At 42.0% G+C, this 14,893-nt stretch overlaps 1 protein-coding gene across 1 annotated transcript in view; it reads right to left on the reverse strand.

Annotated features, from left to right (window-relative positions):
• Positions 1-14,893, reverse strand: part of syne1a (spectrin repeat containing, nuclear envelope 1a) — a 101,224-nt gene that overhangs the window by 26,195 nt on the left and 60,136 nt on the right. Inside the window, exons 44-68 of the mRNA XM_050058563.1 lie at positions 14,615-14,788; positions 10,935-11,126; positions 9,788-9,919; positions 9,518-9,618; positions 9,155-9,305; positions 8,828-8,956; positions 8,013-8,186; positions 7,662-7,877; positions 7,427-7,528; positions 7,193-7,312; positions 6,728-6,928; positions 5,863-6,036; positions 5,643-5,774; positions 5,296-5,492; positions 4,969-5,101; positions 4,667-4,849; positions 3,813-3,962; positions 3,522-3,698; positions 3,265-3,420; positions 3,009-3,164; positions 2,739-2,909; positions 2,390-2,523; positions 1,268-1,472; positions 370-552; positions 92-238 (exon numbers count right to left, since the gene is read on the reverse strand). Of these exons, the coding sequence (XP_049914520.1) occupies positions 92-238; positions 370-552; positions 1,268-1,472; positions 2,390-2,523; positions 2,739-2,909; positions 3,009-3,164; positions 3,265-3,420; positions 3,522-3,698; positions 3,813-3,962; positions 4,667-4,849; positions 4,969-5,101; positions 5,296-5,492; positions 5,643-5,774; positions 5,863-6,036; positions 6,728-6,928; positions 7,193-7,312; positions 7,427-7,528; positions 7,662-7,877; positions 8,013-8,186; positions 8,828-8,956; positions 9,155-9,305; positions 9,518-9,618; positions 9,788-9,919; positions 10,935-11,126; positions 14,615-14,788 (3,990 nt within the window). The remainder of the gene's footprint in view (positions 1-91; positions 239-369; positions 553-1,267; positions 1,473-2,389; positions 2,524-2,738; positions 2,910-3,008; positions 3,165-3,264; positions 3,421-3,521; positions 3,699-3,812; positions 3,963-4,666; positions 4,850-4,968; positions 5,102-5,295; positions 5,493-5,642; positions 5,775-5,862; positions 6,037-6,727; positions 6,929-7,192; positions 7,313-7,426; positions 7,529-7,661; positions 7,878-8,012; positions 8,187-8,827; positions 8,957-9,154; positions 9,306-9,517; positions 9,619-9,787; positions 9,920-10,934; positions 11,127-14,614; positions 14,789-14,893) is intronic.

Raw genomic sequence — 14,893 nt, forward strand, 5'->3', positions numbered from 1 at the left:
GATTAATTCAAACAGAATTTTAGATGAAAAAGCAGCAGATGTTCAAACACAGATAAAACAACAATCACAAAGACAGAAGCTTCATTCATACCTTCAGTTTTTCCATACGTGTCTGGACCACAGTGAGGTCTGGTGAGCCGACTGGGTCAGACTCCTTCAGCACCTCCTCAGCTTCGTCAGCCTTATGGATCAGTGTGTCCAACTGCTCTCTGAAACCCTCACAGGCCTGAGATCCAGACTACAAATATCAGACAGACACAATGAGAATACATAAGTGATGGCCTACAGTATTTCTATACTGAAGTTGTGTACAGGAAACTGTGATGTCTATGACATTCTGCTCATGCTTACAAATCCCTGCCACCCTACCTGCAGTACTTCCTGCTGCCTCTGAAGGGCGTGCTCCAGTGTTGCTAGGCGATGTGTGAGTGACAGGTGGTCAGACTGAAGGGCTGCTGAGGACGAGGCATCGACTTGGCTCTTCAGCTGTTCCCCTAAAGCCTGCAGCTGCTGGAGGGACTGCTGCACTGACGCCTGGTCACCAAGGCACGCCTGCGACAGTAATGTCACCAGAGAGAGGCAGGTTAGGAACAAAATCGTTAGATGTTAAGAGTTCTGAGAAGATTTACATGTAAACTAATGCCACAGGCATGACGGGACTAATTATTAATTGCAAAGGCAGTAAAAGTGAAAGGACTAGATTTGCTAAATGTGGTTGATATTTTCCCCACCCAAAGAAAGCCATGTGATCCACTTGTGGAAGGTTTTGTATAAAGCTTTCTGGTAAAAAGCTTTCCAGGAAGGACAGCCCATGCACCAGCAACATTCAAGATTTCTCAACCACTTGTGTTTTGTAAAAGTTTGCATCAGTAATCCTCAGTCAAAATAAAGGTCTGCTTACAGTATTTAGGATAGTGTGTCTCTAGACATTGCTCGGCATGGTCCTACAAGCCCAGCGTGACACCGGAGGACCCCTGTAGTGTAAATCAGGGGCCTGTCTTTCCCTTTGCAACCTCCTTTTCAAAAGGCTTTTGTTAGATTTTGCTGTGGATTTACATTCAAGGAGACAAAAGAGCAGGGTGCAATTTGGTATTCTGCAGCTGGGAAAGAGGCTTTGTGAATCCTCATAGTGAGCTGACAAGCTGTTTCGGAGCTTATTCACAAAATCTTAGAGGAGGCTGAGGGTAAGCTTTGATTGCTGACTGAAAAAAAGTTCACAAAAAACACATACTGGACTCACGTGTTGTATTGTCCCATCTCTACTCACATCACAGTCGTTTATCCAGGCGCTGCTCTCCTCCTCTGTGATCTCCCTGTCCGTGGCATTCTTCAGCAGGCGATCAGCACGTTCTTCCTGTTTCTGAACTGCTGTCACACATTGGCCACACAATGACCTGTAGCGCTGCCACAACACCAGCAGGGCTTTGCTGCTCCTCAGCTGCTCTGAGATCTGCTCTAATAGACTGTTCCACCTATAACAAAGGAGAAGAAACATATTACATAGTGACTTCGGCGTTAGTTGATTAGAAGAATTACAGCTGCAATTTGATTTAAAGGAATACCTCACCCCCCAAATGACTAGTTATATATCAGTTACTCACCCCATGCTACAATTATTGAGAAAAGCCTTGATTAATTGAAGTCATAGACGACTGCATTAAACAACAGCAAAACCATCAAAACATCTGTTCATAAACTCTCACACATCTCAGCAGTATGATCCAAGTCTAATTCCCCCAGTTGTATGCTTAGTACTTCCCAAACAGACAGACATTTTTGACAGAGAACTGAAGGGAAAGTGAAACGTACCTATATTAACATTAATTTACCTCGCTGAACACAGGAGCTGCTGGTCCTCTGCTGCCTTAACTGACTGTTTGTGTTATTGAGTGACTTTGGCATTGTCAAGGGTTAGTTTGGATTCACCAAGGTCACACAATAACATAAACAAACTTACTGATCAAGGCAGTGGTGGACCAACAGCTCCCATGTTTAGTGAGGTAAATTGCTGTTTTTGTAAATGGAGTCTGGCTTTGAAGAGAGACCATATATAAGTTTCATTTCAGTTCAGTTCCCAGTTGGAAAGGGCTGTCTGTTTGGAAAGTACTGAGTATACTACTGCATAAATGAGACTTGGATTATACTGCTGAGATGTGTGAGATTTTGTGATGTTTGGATATAGTTTTGCAGTTGTTAAACATGGACCCCTATAACTTCAATTCATTCAGAATTTTCTCGGTTTTTGGATTCTTTGTTCATTATGGGGCATGCAAGAGAAAGTTTTCTTCACAAAATTAACATAACACAGGGTGAGTAATTAATATACAAATGGTCATTTGAGGTGTGAAGTATTCCTTTAACTCAGAGACATGTTTTTGTTATCCCCTACCTAACGTTAACATCCCGGAGGGCTGTGTTGAGTGTTTCAGCCACAGATGGGTGACACTCTGTCAATAGCTGGTGTGTTACAGATCCAAACTTCCTCAGGCTGCTCTCCTGTTTGTCCATCTCCTCCTGCAGGTTCTTAAAAAGACAGAAACATACTAAAGTTAGTTTCATCTTCAGTGTTTGTGAACTTTGCTCAACCCATGCTATGTCTTTTAAACACTGTGTAGATGTTCCTATTCACAATGACACTAGACAGTTGTTGCAGTAAAATATCTTAAGCATGACTTTATGTTAACAGAAACAAAGTTTTTTAAGGGGTGTGCCACATTGCACACATCTGCAGCACTCACCTCCAGACTCTCCACCTGCTGCTGTACTGCCTCTAGAGACCCGTTAAGGAGGTGCAGCCTGGACACAGAATACCTCCCCTCCATCAGGTACCCATTAATCTCATCTGAAGCTCGTCGGTACAGCGTCCACTGCTCCAGCACCGACCGCAGGCTCACCTTCATCTGACTTATCTGATAGGAATGATGGGAGACAGAACAGGTAAATTGTCTTAAAGCAGAATAGGACAATTTAGGCAACTACCATAACAGTAAGGGATTCTTGGAGCTCACCATGTGGTCCAGATGAGCCCAGGATTGGTTCAGTCCTTTGAGGGTCTCCTTCACAACTGAGCAGGCTGCTCCTTTCTTATCCTGAATGAGTGCATTTCCTCGTTCCTCTGCTTTCTCTAGATCCTTCTCTTTGTCCTTCACTAATTCCTCTAACTCCTGCAAAAACGAAATAATTTTTTTATTTTCAGAAATATAGACATTATAAAAACTTAAATTGTGTGTGTGGTATGCACAGCAGTGCTGTGTGTATGTTTACCTGACAGTCTTTAAGTGCATTCTGCACCGATGCTACATCCTCTATCCTGTGTCTCTTCTTCAGTTTCTCCTCCTGTAGTGTGAACCAGGTTTTCAGGGCCTGAACTCCATTTTCATGCTCCAACCAACCTTCCAAAAGTCCTTCCAAAAGCTGAATCTAAAATGCAAACACAATTCAGAACAATGTAAGAACACAGCAAACTAAAAATATAAGACGAAAACATTTCAGGTCTAACTTCACTGGGACTGTAACATTACCTTTTCAGTGATGAGCCCCTGCAGTATCTGCCACCGTCTGTTCATAGCTCCTAGCTTCTCAGCAAAGTCTGTTTTGTCACTGCGCTTACCCTCCACATCCTGACTGCTGATCTGCAGCACTGACTGGTTTACAAAGTCCACAGTCAACTGCTTACAGGTCAGATCTATGCGGAAACCCTGTGCAACACAAACAAGACATGATGAGGAAGAGCAATAAGAAAAAAAGACATGATAAACATTACATGCCAAGTTCTTTGGCAGCCTAACCAGAATAACACAACACTTATTTACCTTATACTTCTGCAGGAAGTCCTGGACCACTTCTGAGCCTACAGCTCCCATGATTTTATCCTGGTCCTCCTGTATAATGTTCTCCATGAGAGAAATCCAGCTCATCAGCTCTGTGATGGCATGCCGGGATGCCAGTTTCTCCATCTGCAACTAAGGGACGAGAGCAGAGGAGTTAAAATGTTACAAAAAGCCAAAATACAGTATCATCAGCTACGACAAAACCTCTTGAAAAGAACTGACAGTCATTGAAGGTGCAATGTGTAATGCCAGGCCACATTCTCTGAATTAATAGGGGCAGTATTTCACCTCTAAGCCAACTTTTATAAAACAGCTGGGCAAGAATACGCAAAATTTGACCTGACTGCTGGAACTCTGAGGGCCAGTCATAATAACACACACTGCTATCTTATAGCCTTCATGTGTTTACCAGTATTGTGGATTTCAGACCTCTGCTTGACTGATTTACAATAACAGAAGAGTTAGATGAGGATATAAATACATTGCTGAACTTTATGTTGGGAGAGATCGCAGGTATCTCAAAACAACAAAAAGTAAAATTTGGACTTGACTTATTCATCCTCTTGTGTTTGACTGAGGGCAGATCAGATGCTACAGTGACTCACTATCACCTCCAGAGTTATAAGTGCTATATCAACAAAGGACAAGACAGAGCTACCTGGTTAGCATACTGATTTCAATAGATATCTCTGCAACACGACACACACAGACATCACTGACATAATGTCAAAACTGTTACTTCTTCCCATTCTGTTAATAATGTTCAGTTTAAACGGACATTCTGGCCATATCTTACACATTGCACCTTTAAAGTGTAACAGCTGCTTATGTCAGACCTGGTGTAGCTTCTCTTGTACTACAGGAATACGAGTCAACAGCTCCGCCCACTGAGTGTCGATTTGGCCAAGTGCTGTCCTGAGACCAGCTGTATCTACTCTTTTCAATCGCAGGAGCTGGTTCCCAGTACTCAGCACAGATGAGCGCAAGGACGACTTCGCATCCACCTCTTTGGAAAACTCCTATCAGAAACAAATATAACAGTAAGACAAGCTGGAGTCTTACCATGCGTTCATTAATAATATAGATGTTATTAGGTTGTGTGGTACATTTTTGCTGCTCATGTGATAACCAAACTAACCAGGAAGGCATAGAGGTGATCTCTGACAGTCTCCAGCTCCTGAGGCACTGTCACTGACTGGGTCGTCCAGAACTCCAGTCGGTCCAGAGCTGACTGTAACCAGTGGCTCAACTCTGCTGACTCACTCTGGTACCTGAAGTTTAAACAGGGCAAAATATGAAATTTTAGTTCTGACATCCTCTGAAAGATTAAAAGGGTATTTTCTCTGTGTTCGGCCTCCAGGTATGACACACGGGATTGCTGAGTCATAGCTGTGTAATTGACTTGAGATTTGATTCTTGGCACAGTCGCAAACAAAACAATCTCAGACCATTGTTAGAGCCTGACCTGCTCCAGTGTTTTAGCGTGGAATCAAGGCGGTGCAGCTCCTTGTTGACTTTGGTGGTGGAGGAGAGCCAGTGTTCTCCAAGTTGGGTCAGCTGGTTCTCCAGGTCTGAACAGCCAACAGACAGAAGGAGCCTTTTGCCCTCTTCCAGGACCTGGTATAGCTGGGGCTGATGCTCCGTCAGGCTGGCCTTCAGACGCTAGAGGACAGCGGAGAGGACAGATGGATAACTGATGAATTAAAACTCAATATTATCAAAAACCTATCAGTGTCAGATGACATCTTTATACTGCATGAATGCATTTCTTTGTGCATCGATGTGTGTCCAGTCTTGTATAAAGTTTCTTACCTGGAAGAGACCGATCCTTTCAACAAGTCTTTCCTCTGTCTCCTCTACCAAGCCCACAGTAGGGATGCTACACTCCACAGCCTCCAGCTGTCTACACAGAGCCTGGTAGTCTTCCACAAGCTTGCTCCACGACTATCAAAGACAGGAGAAAGAAGATGTCACATTCAACTGAACTGTACTGTTCCTATTTGATATGGTTTTATGAGTCACTCATTCTTACCTCCAGTATTCCCTCCAACTCCACTCCCCTCCTGTGGGCCTGTTTGAGCACACTGTGGGCTAAGGCCATGGTCTCCTCCAGGGTCTGGCTTTCCCTCTGTGCCACCAGACCACACACTTTACTGTAGAACGTCTGGGTGAGGATCATATGGCATTCAAGACCCTGGAAAAATTCCTGTATTCAAAGAAAACATAGTGAAGAGATAATGTTAGAGAAGAAAGACACTGGTTTCTAAAAAAAAAACACAATTATATTGCATTTCGGTGAAACGCTACCCCCTTTTACCACCTGCCTTACTAGAGGTGTGCAGAGATGTCATTATCTGTATCTGTTCAAACAGCATAATGCTCTATCTCCCTATCTGTACCATAAATTGTCATTCATTTTATGTAACCACTTATCCTATGGATCCTAAACCAGCTGACACTGGGCAAGAGGCGGGGTACACCCTGGACAGGTCACCAGACTATCATGGGGCTGACACATGGAGACAAACAACCATCCATGCTCACATTCACACCTACAGGCAATTTAGAGTCACTTATTAACCTGCATGTCTTTGGACTGTGGGAGGAAGCTGGAGTACCTAAAAAAAACCTCACGCTGACACAGGGAGTAAACTCTGCACAGAAGGGTTCCCCCACCCTGGGGTTTGAACCAGGAACCCTCCTGCTGTGAGGTGACAATGCTAACCACTGCACCACTGTGCCACCAAATCTATTTGAACAAACATAATGACTGCCACACAGACATATCAATAATGGCTTTTTTCCTCCCTGAAAAACAAGGAGCAACTTCAGGAAGAAGAAAACTCTGTTTCCATCACAGTATTTGTGCTTTCCGGAAAAAAACAAAAACAACTTACTTTGTGTTTGTCCAGTAACATCTGAACCTCTATGACAGAAGCCACTGTCATCTTCTGATCGGCAGCCATCTTGTCCTGGGCAGTGTCCACCAGGTCTGTGAGGTCATGAAGTGCAGCTTCATACTGAGCCTTGAGAGACAAGCCGTGGTTCAGGCTGCTACGTCTGGAGCCCACCATCAGCACCAGCTCCTCATATGCATCCTAAACAAACACTGACATGTCAGTCACTGAAGGCATAGGAAACAAAAACAATGTAAAGACTCATACAAAAGTAATCCCTCTGAGTCATCACTTGTGACCCACTAGACGTGTGTGGCAGTGTATTTATCTTTCACTTTCACTGGCAAGCGTGTTTACAAGCTGTAACTGACAATATCTGCAAAGTATGTCTTTAAGTGCTGGGACGTGATGACCCTCAGGGCAAAGTGCAAGAAAAAAAGAGCTCCACAGAGACTTTGTTATTACCTGTAGTTTGATAAGTTCCTGGTTGGAGATTTGGTCAGATTGGAGTCCCTCCACTCTTGTCTTCAGCTCAGTCACTCTCTGCTCAAACTCTCTCAGACTCTCCTCCACCTCTGATAATGTCTACAAAAGATGCAACACATTTATTGAAAATGTGTTCTCACAAGCTAATTCACTGCATCTGTGATATTTCTCTGTTTTGCATCTTTTGTGTATCTCCCTTGTTCAGTATCATACCTCTATCTGTTTGGACGCAGGTCTGTCGACAGTTCCAGCCATCTTCTGTAGCAACAGGTGTTTACTTTCACTCAGAGCTGTGAACAGCAGCCTCAGTTCATTCTGGCAAAGACAACATAAAACAATGTTCTAACAAGGTAAAGCAAGTTTCCTAATCACTAAAAAAGATGCTTCACACTCAAGTTCAAGTTCAATTAAAATCAGACTGGTGGTTCGACATTTTTTGCCACTGTACCTGGAAGGTTGAGTGTTCCTGTAGTTTGTCCCTCATGGCGTCACAGTGTTGTTCAAGGGTGGAGTCCAGCAGCCCCATCCTCTCCTGCAGGCCCTCCAGTGTGTCCTCCATAAGAGCTTGCTCGTCTCCCCCACACAACCGGCCCACTCCGCCACCCAGATGGTCTCTGCACAGGTTTACCTCCCTGGTCATTGCCTTCAGCTGTTTATTCAGACCCTGAACAGAAGAGCTGAGGTCAGTAACATCCCTCCACCTAGTACCATTTTAATTGTATTGTCTGTTTATGTCCAACTACGGTGTCTAAAATAACATCTGTTAACAGTGTCACTATAATACAAGAGTGTTTAATACCTCCAAATTTGTAAGTTGTGTCTCTGTGTCTTCAGACAGCAACACAGGACCAGAGAGCAGCTGGTTCTCAGCAGCATCCAACCAGGAGGAGGCTGCAGAAACTGCAGAGTACAGGTCCTGCTGGACCGTTGTCCCACCTAAAGATGCTACCAATCTGCTGTCACCACCCGCCGTCTGTGAGGAAGAACAAATAATATTTATTCATACATATACATTAAAAGCTGTCAGTATGAAAAGTTTTTGTTCTTTACTAATAACACAGAAAAAAATCTGTAATATGTAAGTAATGAGAGATTAAAATGACTGAAACAGACATCATTACAACAGGCGTCTGTGGCTCCAGCTTCAGAGTAAGTGAGACTGAAAATATCTTGTAAGAAATTAAGAAAATTGACACAAATGTCTTTTGTTGTTGTGGGAATTAATCAACCACCTATGTGTGATGGAAGTTTTAATGATGACATTAAACCTTGAAGGATGATAATTTTAGGGGATTTTAACTTACAAGCATTAGAGTGTAATAGTTTTACACAATTTAAAACTTATTTTCAAAAATGGTTGAACAGACGGTGGTCGTTAAGATCTGATAATACCTTTCCTTACGTGTACACACTTATCTGTCATACATGTGTATATAATTATTTATGTTATGTTGGATCATCATTTTTATAGTGTTATATGTGCATTACATACAATCCCAGAGACAACTGATGAAAATTAGCAATACCTATACCTATACCTGGTGCAATACAGTGCACTGTCCCATAAAAAAATGAATGAAATTAAAATGAGGTACAGTAAAATCTGTGCTGTACCTCATGGGCAATTCGTTCCAGAGTCTGACCACAGGCCTCAAACAATGCTCTGGGAGAGCGAGAGTCCTGATTAGCAGACACGCCTCTAAACACCATACTGGGGCTGGACAGACGGGACCGGTGGAGGACCTGCACACAAGAGTAACAAATGAGACATACGAGACCTGTGAAGGTCAGACTGGAAGCAAACAGAACAATCAAAGTGTGAAATTACATGAGAGGAAGAAAGGCAGTAATAAGCCTTGAATAATGAGTTTAAGACAGCTCAAAGCAAATTCAATTATGAATTATTATTAAAAAACATCACACTCCAAGATGATTGTGTACCGGGCTCAGCTGGTCCTGTTCCAGAGAGTTGAGGGAGAGCTGCAGCTTTGTGTTTTGATCTTTATTGAGGTTTTCCCAGCGCTGTCTCATCTGTTCCAAAGGTGAAATGGTCTCAGACTCCAGCAATACTCCTCCTGGGATGGACACCTCACTGTGGGGAAGAGAGGGGTGAATCATAAGAGACTTATATCTGGTCCCTGGTGTGTTACTTTACCAGCATGTTCCAATGTAATTAAATGTTTTTACAACAGAAAAAAATTACATCAAAACTCAAATCACAGAAACTCCTCCTTACAGAAATAATGACAGAGAAATGTCAGTGAAAAATAAGTGTGAGAAGAAATGAGAGAGGAGAAAACACACCTGTCCCCATTAGGTGTGGTCTGTTGGCTGAGTAACTCTTCTCCAACACTGGCTACAGACTTCAGCAGCCTCCTCTGTTCAGCTACCTGCTCCTGCAGCTCCTGGGAAGTCACCATAAAGCATTTAGGCCATAAAATGTAGAAGTTATTTGAGATTTGTCTAAAGGATCCAGTTCCTGCTTGAAAATGAATCTGTTACCTATCAGTGGTACAAACAGGCTTAGGCCAGGCCTTTTAAATATAAAAAATCTGCAAAAGTTTAGCTTCTTACCCTTTGTCGAAGAAGGTTGTCGTGGTGCTGCTGTGTGCGTGTGGATCTGGCCTGGGAAAGCCAATCCTGGACATTAGGACTCTGAGACAGAGATGAATCTGGCTCACTGTCCTCCTGCTCCTGCAATGAACCCTGGGAGAAAGACAGAGGGACTTCAACACTTAAAGAAGTATTTCACAGCTGGAAAGATGGTCTTATAGTTAAACGGTCGACTAAAATTCCGAAAACATTTAAGTCATGAAAAAGAAAAAGTACTGACAGAATCTTGATTCGTATTTGATCAGCACTGCCTTGTTTCACTGTTTGATCTCATTTTTTTTTTAGCCTTTGTTTTAACAATACAGGAAACAGTATGGCAAATGCTTCCTGTTCACAAATTCTCGCATTACAGCCAAACCATGCACTAAAATATGTTTCTGAAAACACTTTGGAGGAGAAAGATGCAATATAGTAACAGGATCCTGGTTTATATTTGATCATCAGCACTATGTTGTTAGATGTTAGTTCATTGCCACATACTACCCACATTGTTATGATACAAAGCTGGTTAAAAATCATCAAAATATCCCTTTAGTTGTTCAAAAACAACAATAAAATGTATAGATGTATAAAAATAAACTGAGATTGATTGCTGCTGTAGTTCTAATGTGTTGAAGAGTGACTTCATGAATATCATTTTTTACTAAAAGAGCACATGAAGGGAGGCCAACAACAGGAAAAAATGAAGTTTTCATAGGAAGTTCACAGATTTAAGAAAAAAACTGCTGTTTTTCCAAATGGGCCAAAGCCAAAATGTTGCATCATCAGAAACACACCTGCTGCAATACATTTAGTGTTAACATGTGATGAGGTAGCATCCTTTTGTCTGCTGTTTAAGGCCCATTGTGAGACACACAGCCTCTTATTGTTCCATAGTGGAGAACAGTGGACTTTTATGAAGGAGCATGACCCGACCTTTAGTATTTGCACAATACTACCATTGATACTGTTACACAGTCAGTGACACATAATGCAGCGCAACACAACAAGAGACACAGAGGCATGGAGGAAGGATGAGCTGGGAAATGGAAAAGTGTGTGGGAATGCGGAGGGGAAGGGAACTGATGGCCTGAAACAAGACCCCAGAGCAAACGGCATCTGACCTCACCTGTATGTCAATTTGTTTATCCTGTAGCATCTGCTGCAGTTCCATCAGGCTGTCTTTGAGGGAGTGCAGTTTGAGGGTGAGTTGCTCCGCCTCTCCCTTGGTCTCAGCCCGACCCTCCATCAGCAAGCTCTCGCTGTGGACGGACAGCTCCGACAGATATGAGACCTTCTGCTCGATCTCGAACAGCATATTCTGGAAAGGGAAGAGTTACAGTCAATAAAGAACAAACTACAAACAAATATACATAGAAACAGAATTTATCTTCTAGGCTCTCTGAAATCAAGATGTGTCACACCATGTACAATAAAAGAAAATTTATTTGTTAACATTAAAAAGCTTTTCTTGAATGTTTATGCCAGTGGTTCTCAACCTTTTTGGCTTGAGACCCATAAAATGAAGCAATGTTTACTTGTCACCCATCATCACCAGTTGCAACCAGTAAAACTAAAGGGTGATGTTTTCCGTTATTTTATTTTTAGACTCCCCAAAAGGTAAAATTGCACAGTAATTCCAGTGGTTTAGAGGCCTCTACTAAACATAATGAATGGAACTTTTAGCTCTTTTTAGCACGGACTGTATACACGCAGCATCCTTCAGTAGCGTACTTGTATCTGCCTCTCCTTGTCTTACAGTTCTTAAGATCCAGTTATTATTGCATCAATTCTCATACGTTTTTTTCAAGCTTAATACCTTACTTTTCCTTCAAATCCTTTTCAACATATCCCACACTCCCCTCTTGCATTTCTAAACAAGAGAAACAACTGAAGAGGAGACCCTCCCTCTCCACATCCAGACTGTGTGTGAGAAGTGCTATAATTGTATGGAAGTGTAAAAGAGGGGGATTAAGGTTGTATCCTCTTCTTTCACACGAGGGTCCTTGACAGAGATGGAGATGTAATTCCACGCAGAGAATTCTTCCCAACAATACAGAGTGCTGCCATACAACTTTTTTCTTTCTACTCAGTCCTGTCACTCTGTGATTCACTGAGAAGGTGGGGGACGTCTCTCACAAAAAGCCTCTTTATGGTTTTCTAACTGAAATTCCAAATTGTCTTTCTTTTGGCCCAGGATCAAATAGCACTCACAAATCTTTTAATGTATTGGTTTAACTGACACAGCTGCAAGAGAAGGCGGAGTTTGTTACATGCAGCAATACAATGTATGGCAGAAAGTTTAGACTCAGCAAAGTATTTGATTAAGCACTGAGCTGTGAGAGGCTACGCTTAAGTGGTTTTTGAGCTGCTTACAGTGCAGTGATTTTCTTGCAGTGTGTTAGTGTTTAAAAGAACAGACTGAGGTTGTTTAGTGAATAATTTACAGCAGCTAACAATGCTAAAATCAGCCACACACAACTGAGGTGCAAAACCATCTACAAAGTATCCTAATGCACAGAGCAGATTCATAAGATACAACATTTAAAAGACAAATTAGTTGTGACCATTATCCAACCAAAGCCTTTAATATATCAAACTTTTCTTATTTTCATTCTTCCACTCCAACTTCTTGCCTTTCTCTTGCCACTATTCCTCACGTCATCTGCTGACCTCAGATCCTTCCTCACATGTTGCCCTTCCCATTGGATCTTTACTGTAATAATTTAGTCTTTTTGGTATTGCAGACAGTTTTTGCCCCCTGGAGATGAGGATCCGCCAGGGGCCGGACCTTCAGCCCCGAGCACCACAGGGGCCATATGTAAGCTATAATCAGCTTACTATCTCCCAGCTGCTACACACACACACACACACACACACACACACACACACACACACACACACACACACACACACACACACACACACACACACACACACACACACACTGTGATTTTCTTTTCCTTAGCAACGGAACTAACATTATTACTGCTGAGAAGCCAATCATGGTGTATTATGGGATGAATGTTAAGAGACTCAGTTTTGGTACTGAAGAGATCAAGGTATATGCTTCCACAAAAAAAGAAAATGATGCCAAAACAGCACATTTGTTTTTTTATGTAGAATAAGACCTTAACTAATTAATCAAAAATTAATACTCCAGTGCTGATGTGGAAAAACTTGTCAATCTTCATTTTTGATGAAAATAAAATGAACTTAATGAGCCTCAGTTGTTCTCACTTGAATGTATAAGTTAAAATAAAACCCATATTTGTTATCAGAGAAGCGTTTGGCACAGCAAGTGTACGTGTACATGGACATACCTGAAACTTAAAGGGCAACTACGCCCCATATCGAAATTCATATATTTTATTTCTTTTACCTAAAACAGTCCAGGATTATTGGAAAATATGCACAAGTCTCTCCTAAAGTTGCTCCATAGACAATGAATAATGAAAAATGTTATAAATGACAGTGAGAACACCCAGGGGAATGTTATGAGTATTCGGGTACATTTTCTGTTTCACAACTGAGAACAATACAACAGAATAAAGCTCATTTGGATATAAAAAAGAAATCAAAGATGGTGTGGGTCCACAAAATCAGGCTCCATTGTCTATGGAGCAGCTCCAGCCTTTATACTTGATGACATCACAAGTTTGAGACTTACTTCTCTGGTTTCTGGCTTTGAGAGAGAGAGTAGCTCAGGTTCACAAATATTGATTGAACTTTCCTAAGCCATGGAAATAACACATTGCAGTTCTTAATTTACGTGCTGTTCCCCTTCAAAGTACAGAACAATAATTTTAGCCTCATACAGTGTCTGTCCTGCATCATTCAGATCCTTATATCATCACGTCACCAGACAAGAGTCAGACTAATTCTGTGTTGCTCAGAAGCATCAACAACCTTTTATCTCCCAGACAGGCAGGAGCCTCACAGCATAAAATATGCCAAGAGTAAAGGGCACTGATGCCTCTCAGGTCAACTACATGTCAATGCACACATCAAATCATTTCTTTATGATCTAAACATTCCTTAACAAGTGCACTATCAAGGTACATATACATAAAAGCCTTTGTCTGTGACAAAACTAAATTCAACAGCCAGTAAAGGTAAGTTAGGCACTGGCACTGGTTTAGAAAGCCTTTCTGATTACGCTGCTCAAATTGTGGATCTGTGACCACTTCTACCATTTAACCATGGATGCTAATTATCCCACAGATAAAGGTGATGTTAGCATAGAAACAGGATGAGTGGGGAAACAACACTTGGGCTGGTGGAAGAATGTTTGACGACAAGTGAGGAGGGTGATCGGAGGGTCAGACTCTGATCCTAAAAAAAACTTGATTTACTGGAGAATAAGGGCACCTATTCCCTTCTGTGCTGAAACAGTTTCATATTCAGTGTAGGTTCTGTAAACTTCTTCTGTTTTTTAAAGATGAGTTTATTGCTGACATAAATAGTAACAGTAATACAATACCGAGGGAATTAGTCCAAGGATATGCTCTATTTTTGGAACAGTGAAGCAGCCAGATACTCCTCTTTAGTCTGTGATAGCTCCCTGCTGATAAAACTGTAGCACGCCAACTTTCCTTTAGTGCCTAGGGCAGTGATAGCAAAGTTTTCCTTGACTGTGTCAGTTGAGCAAAACTTAAAAATACCTGAAACAGCAAGGAAGCTGCACACCATCTACCATGGGCAAAATCGTTACCCTTGGCAAACTGAATAAACCAAGCTCTAAATCTTTCAGTGCTCAGTGAACCAGTCAGTCCAGTTTTTTTAAGATAGCAAAAACGGCATTCTTACCTGACAGTCAATGAGCTGCTCCTCCATGTCCAAGTCCTCGTTTTGGGGCCGAAGGGCAGAGCTCAGAGTGGCACGAGTGCTAAGCAGCCAGTGGTCGAGCTCCTCGGCCTCACTGTGGTAACGCTGCAGCGCCTGTTCCTGCCGCTGCTCCTCTAGCTGTTCACTGAGTCTCTCCTGTAACATCAATGTAAAAAAAAAAAACATGTTAGATTCCAAAAGTGAGATGATTTTGACACTATAACGGAAATAATAATGTAAATTAATATCATCTCTGAGTGC

This window comes from Epinephelus moara, chromosome 12 (genome assembly GCF_006386435.1).
Source record: "Epinephelus moara isolate mb chromosome 12, YSFRI_EMoa_1.0, whole genome shotgun sequence".
In the NCBI taxonomy this organism is placed as follows: Eukaryota; Metazoa; Chordata; class Actinopteri; order Perciformes; family Serranidae; genus Epinephelus; species Epinephelus moara.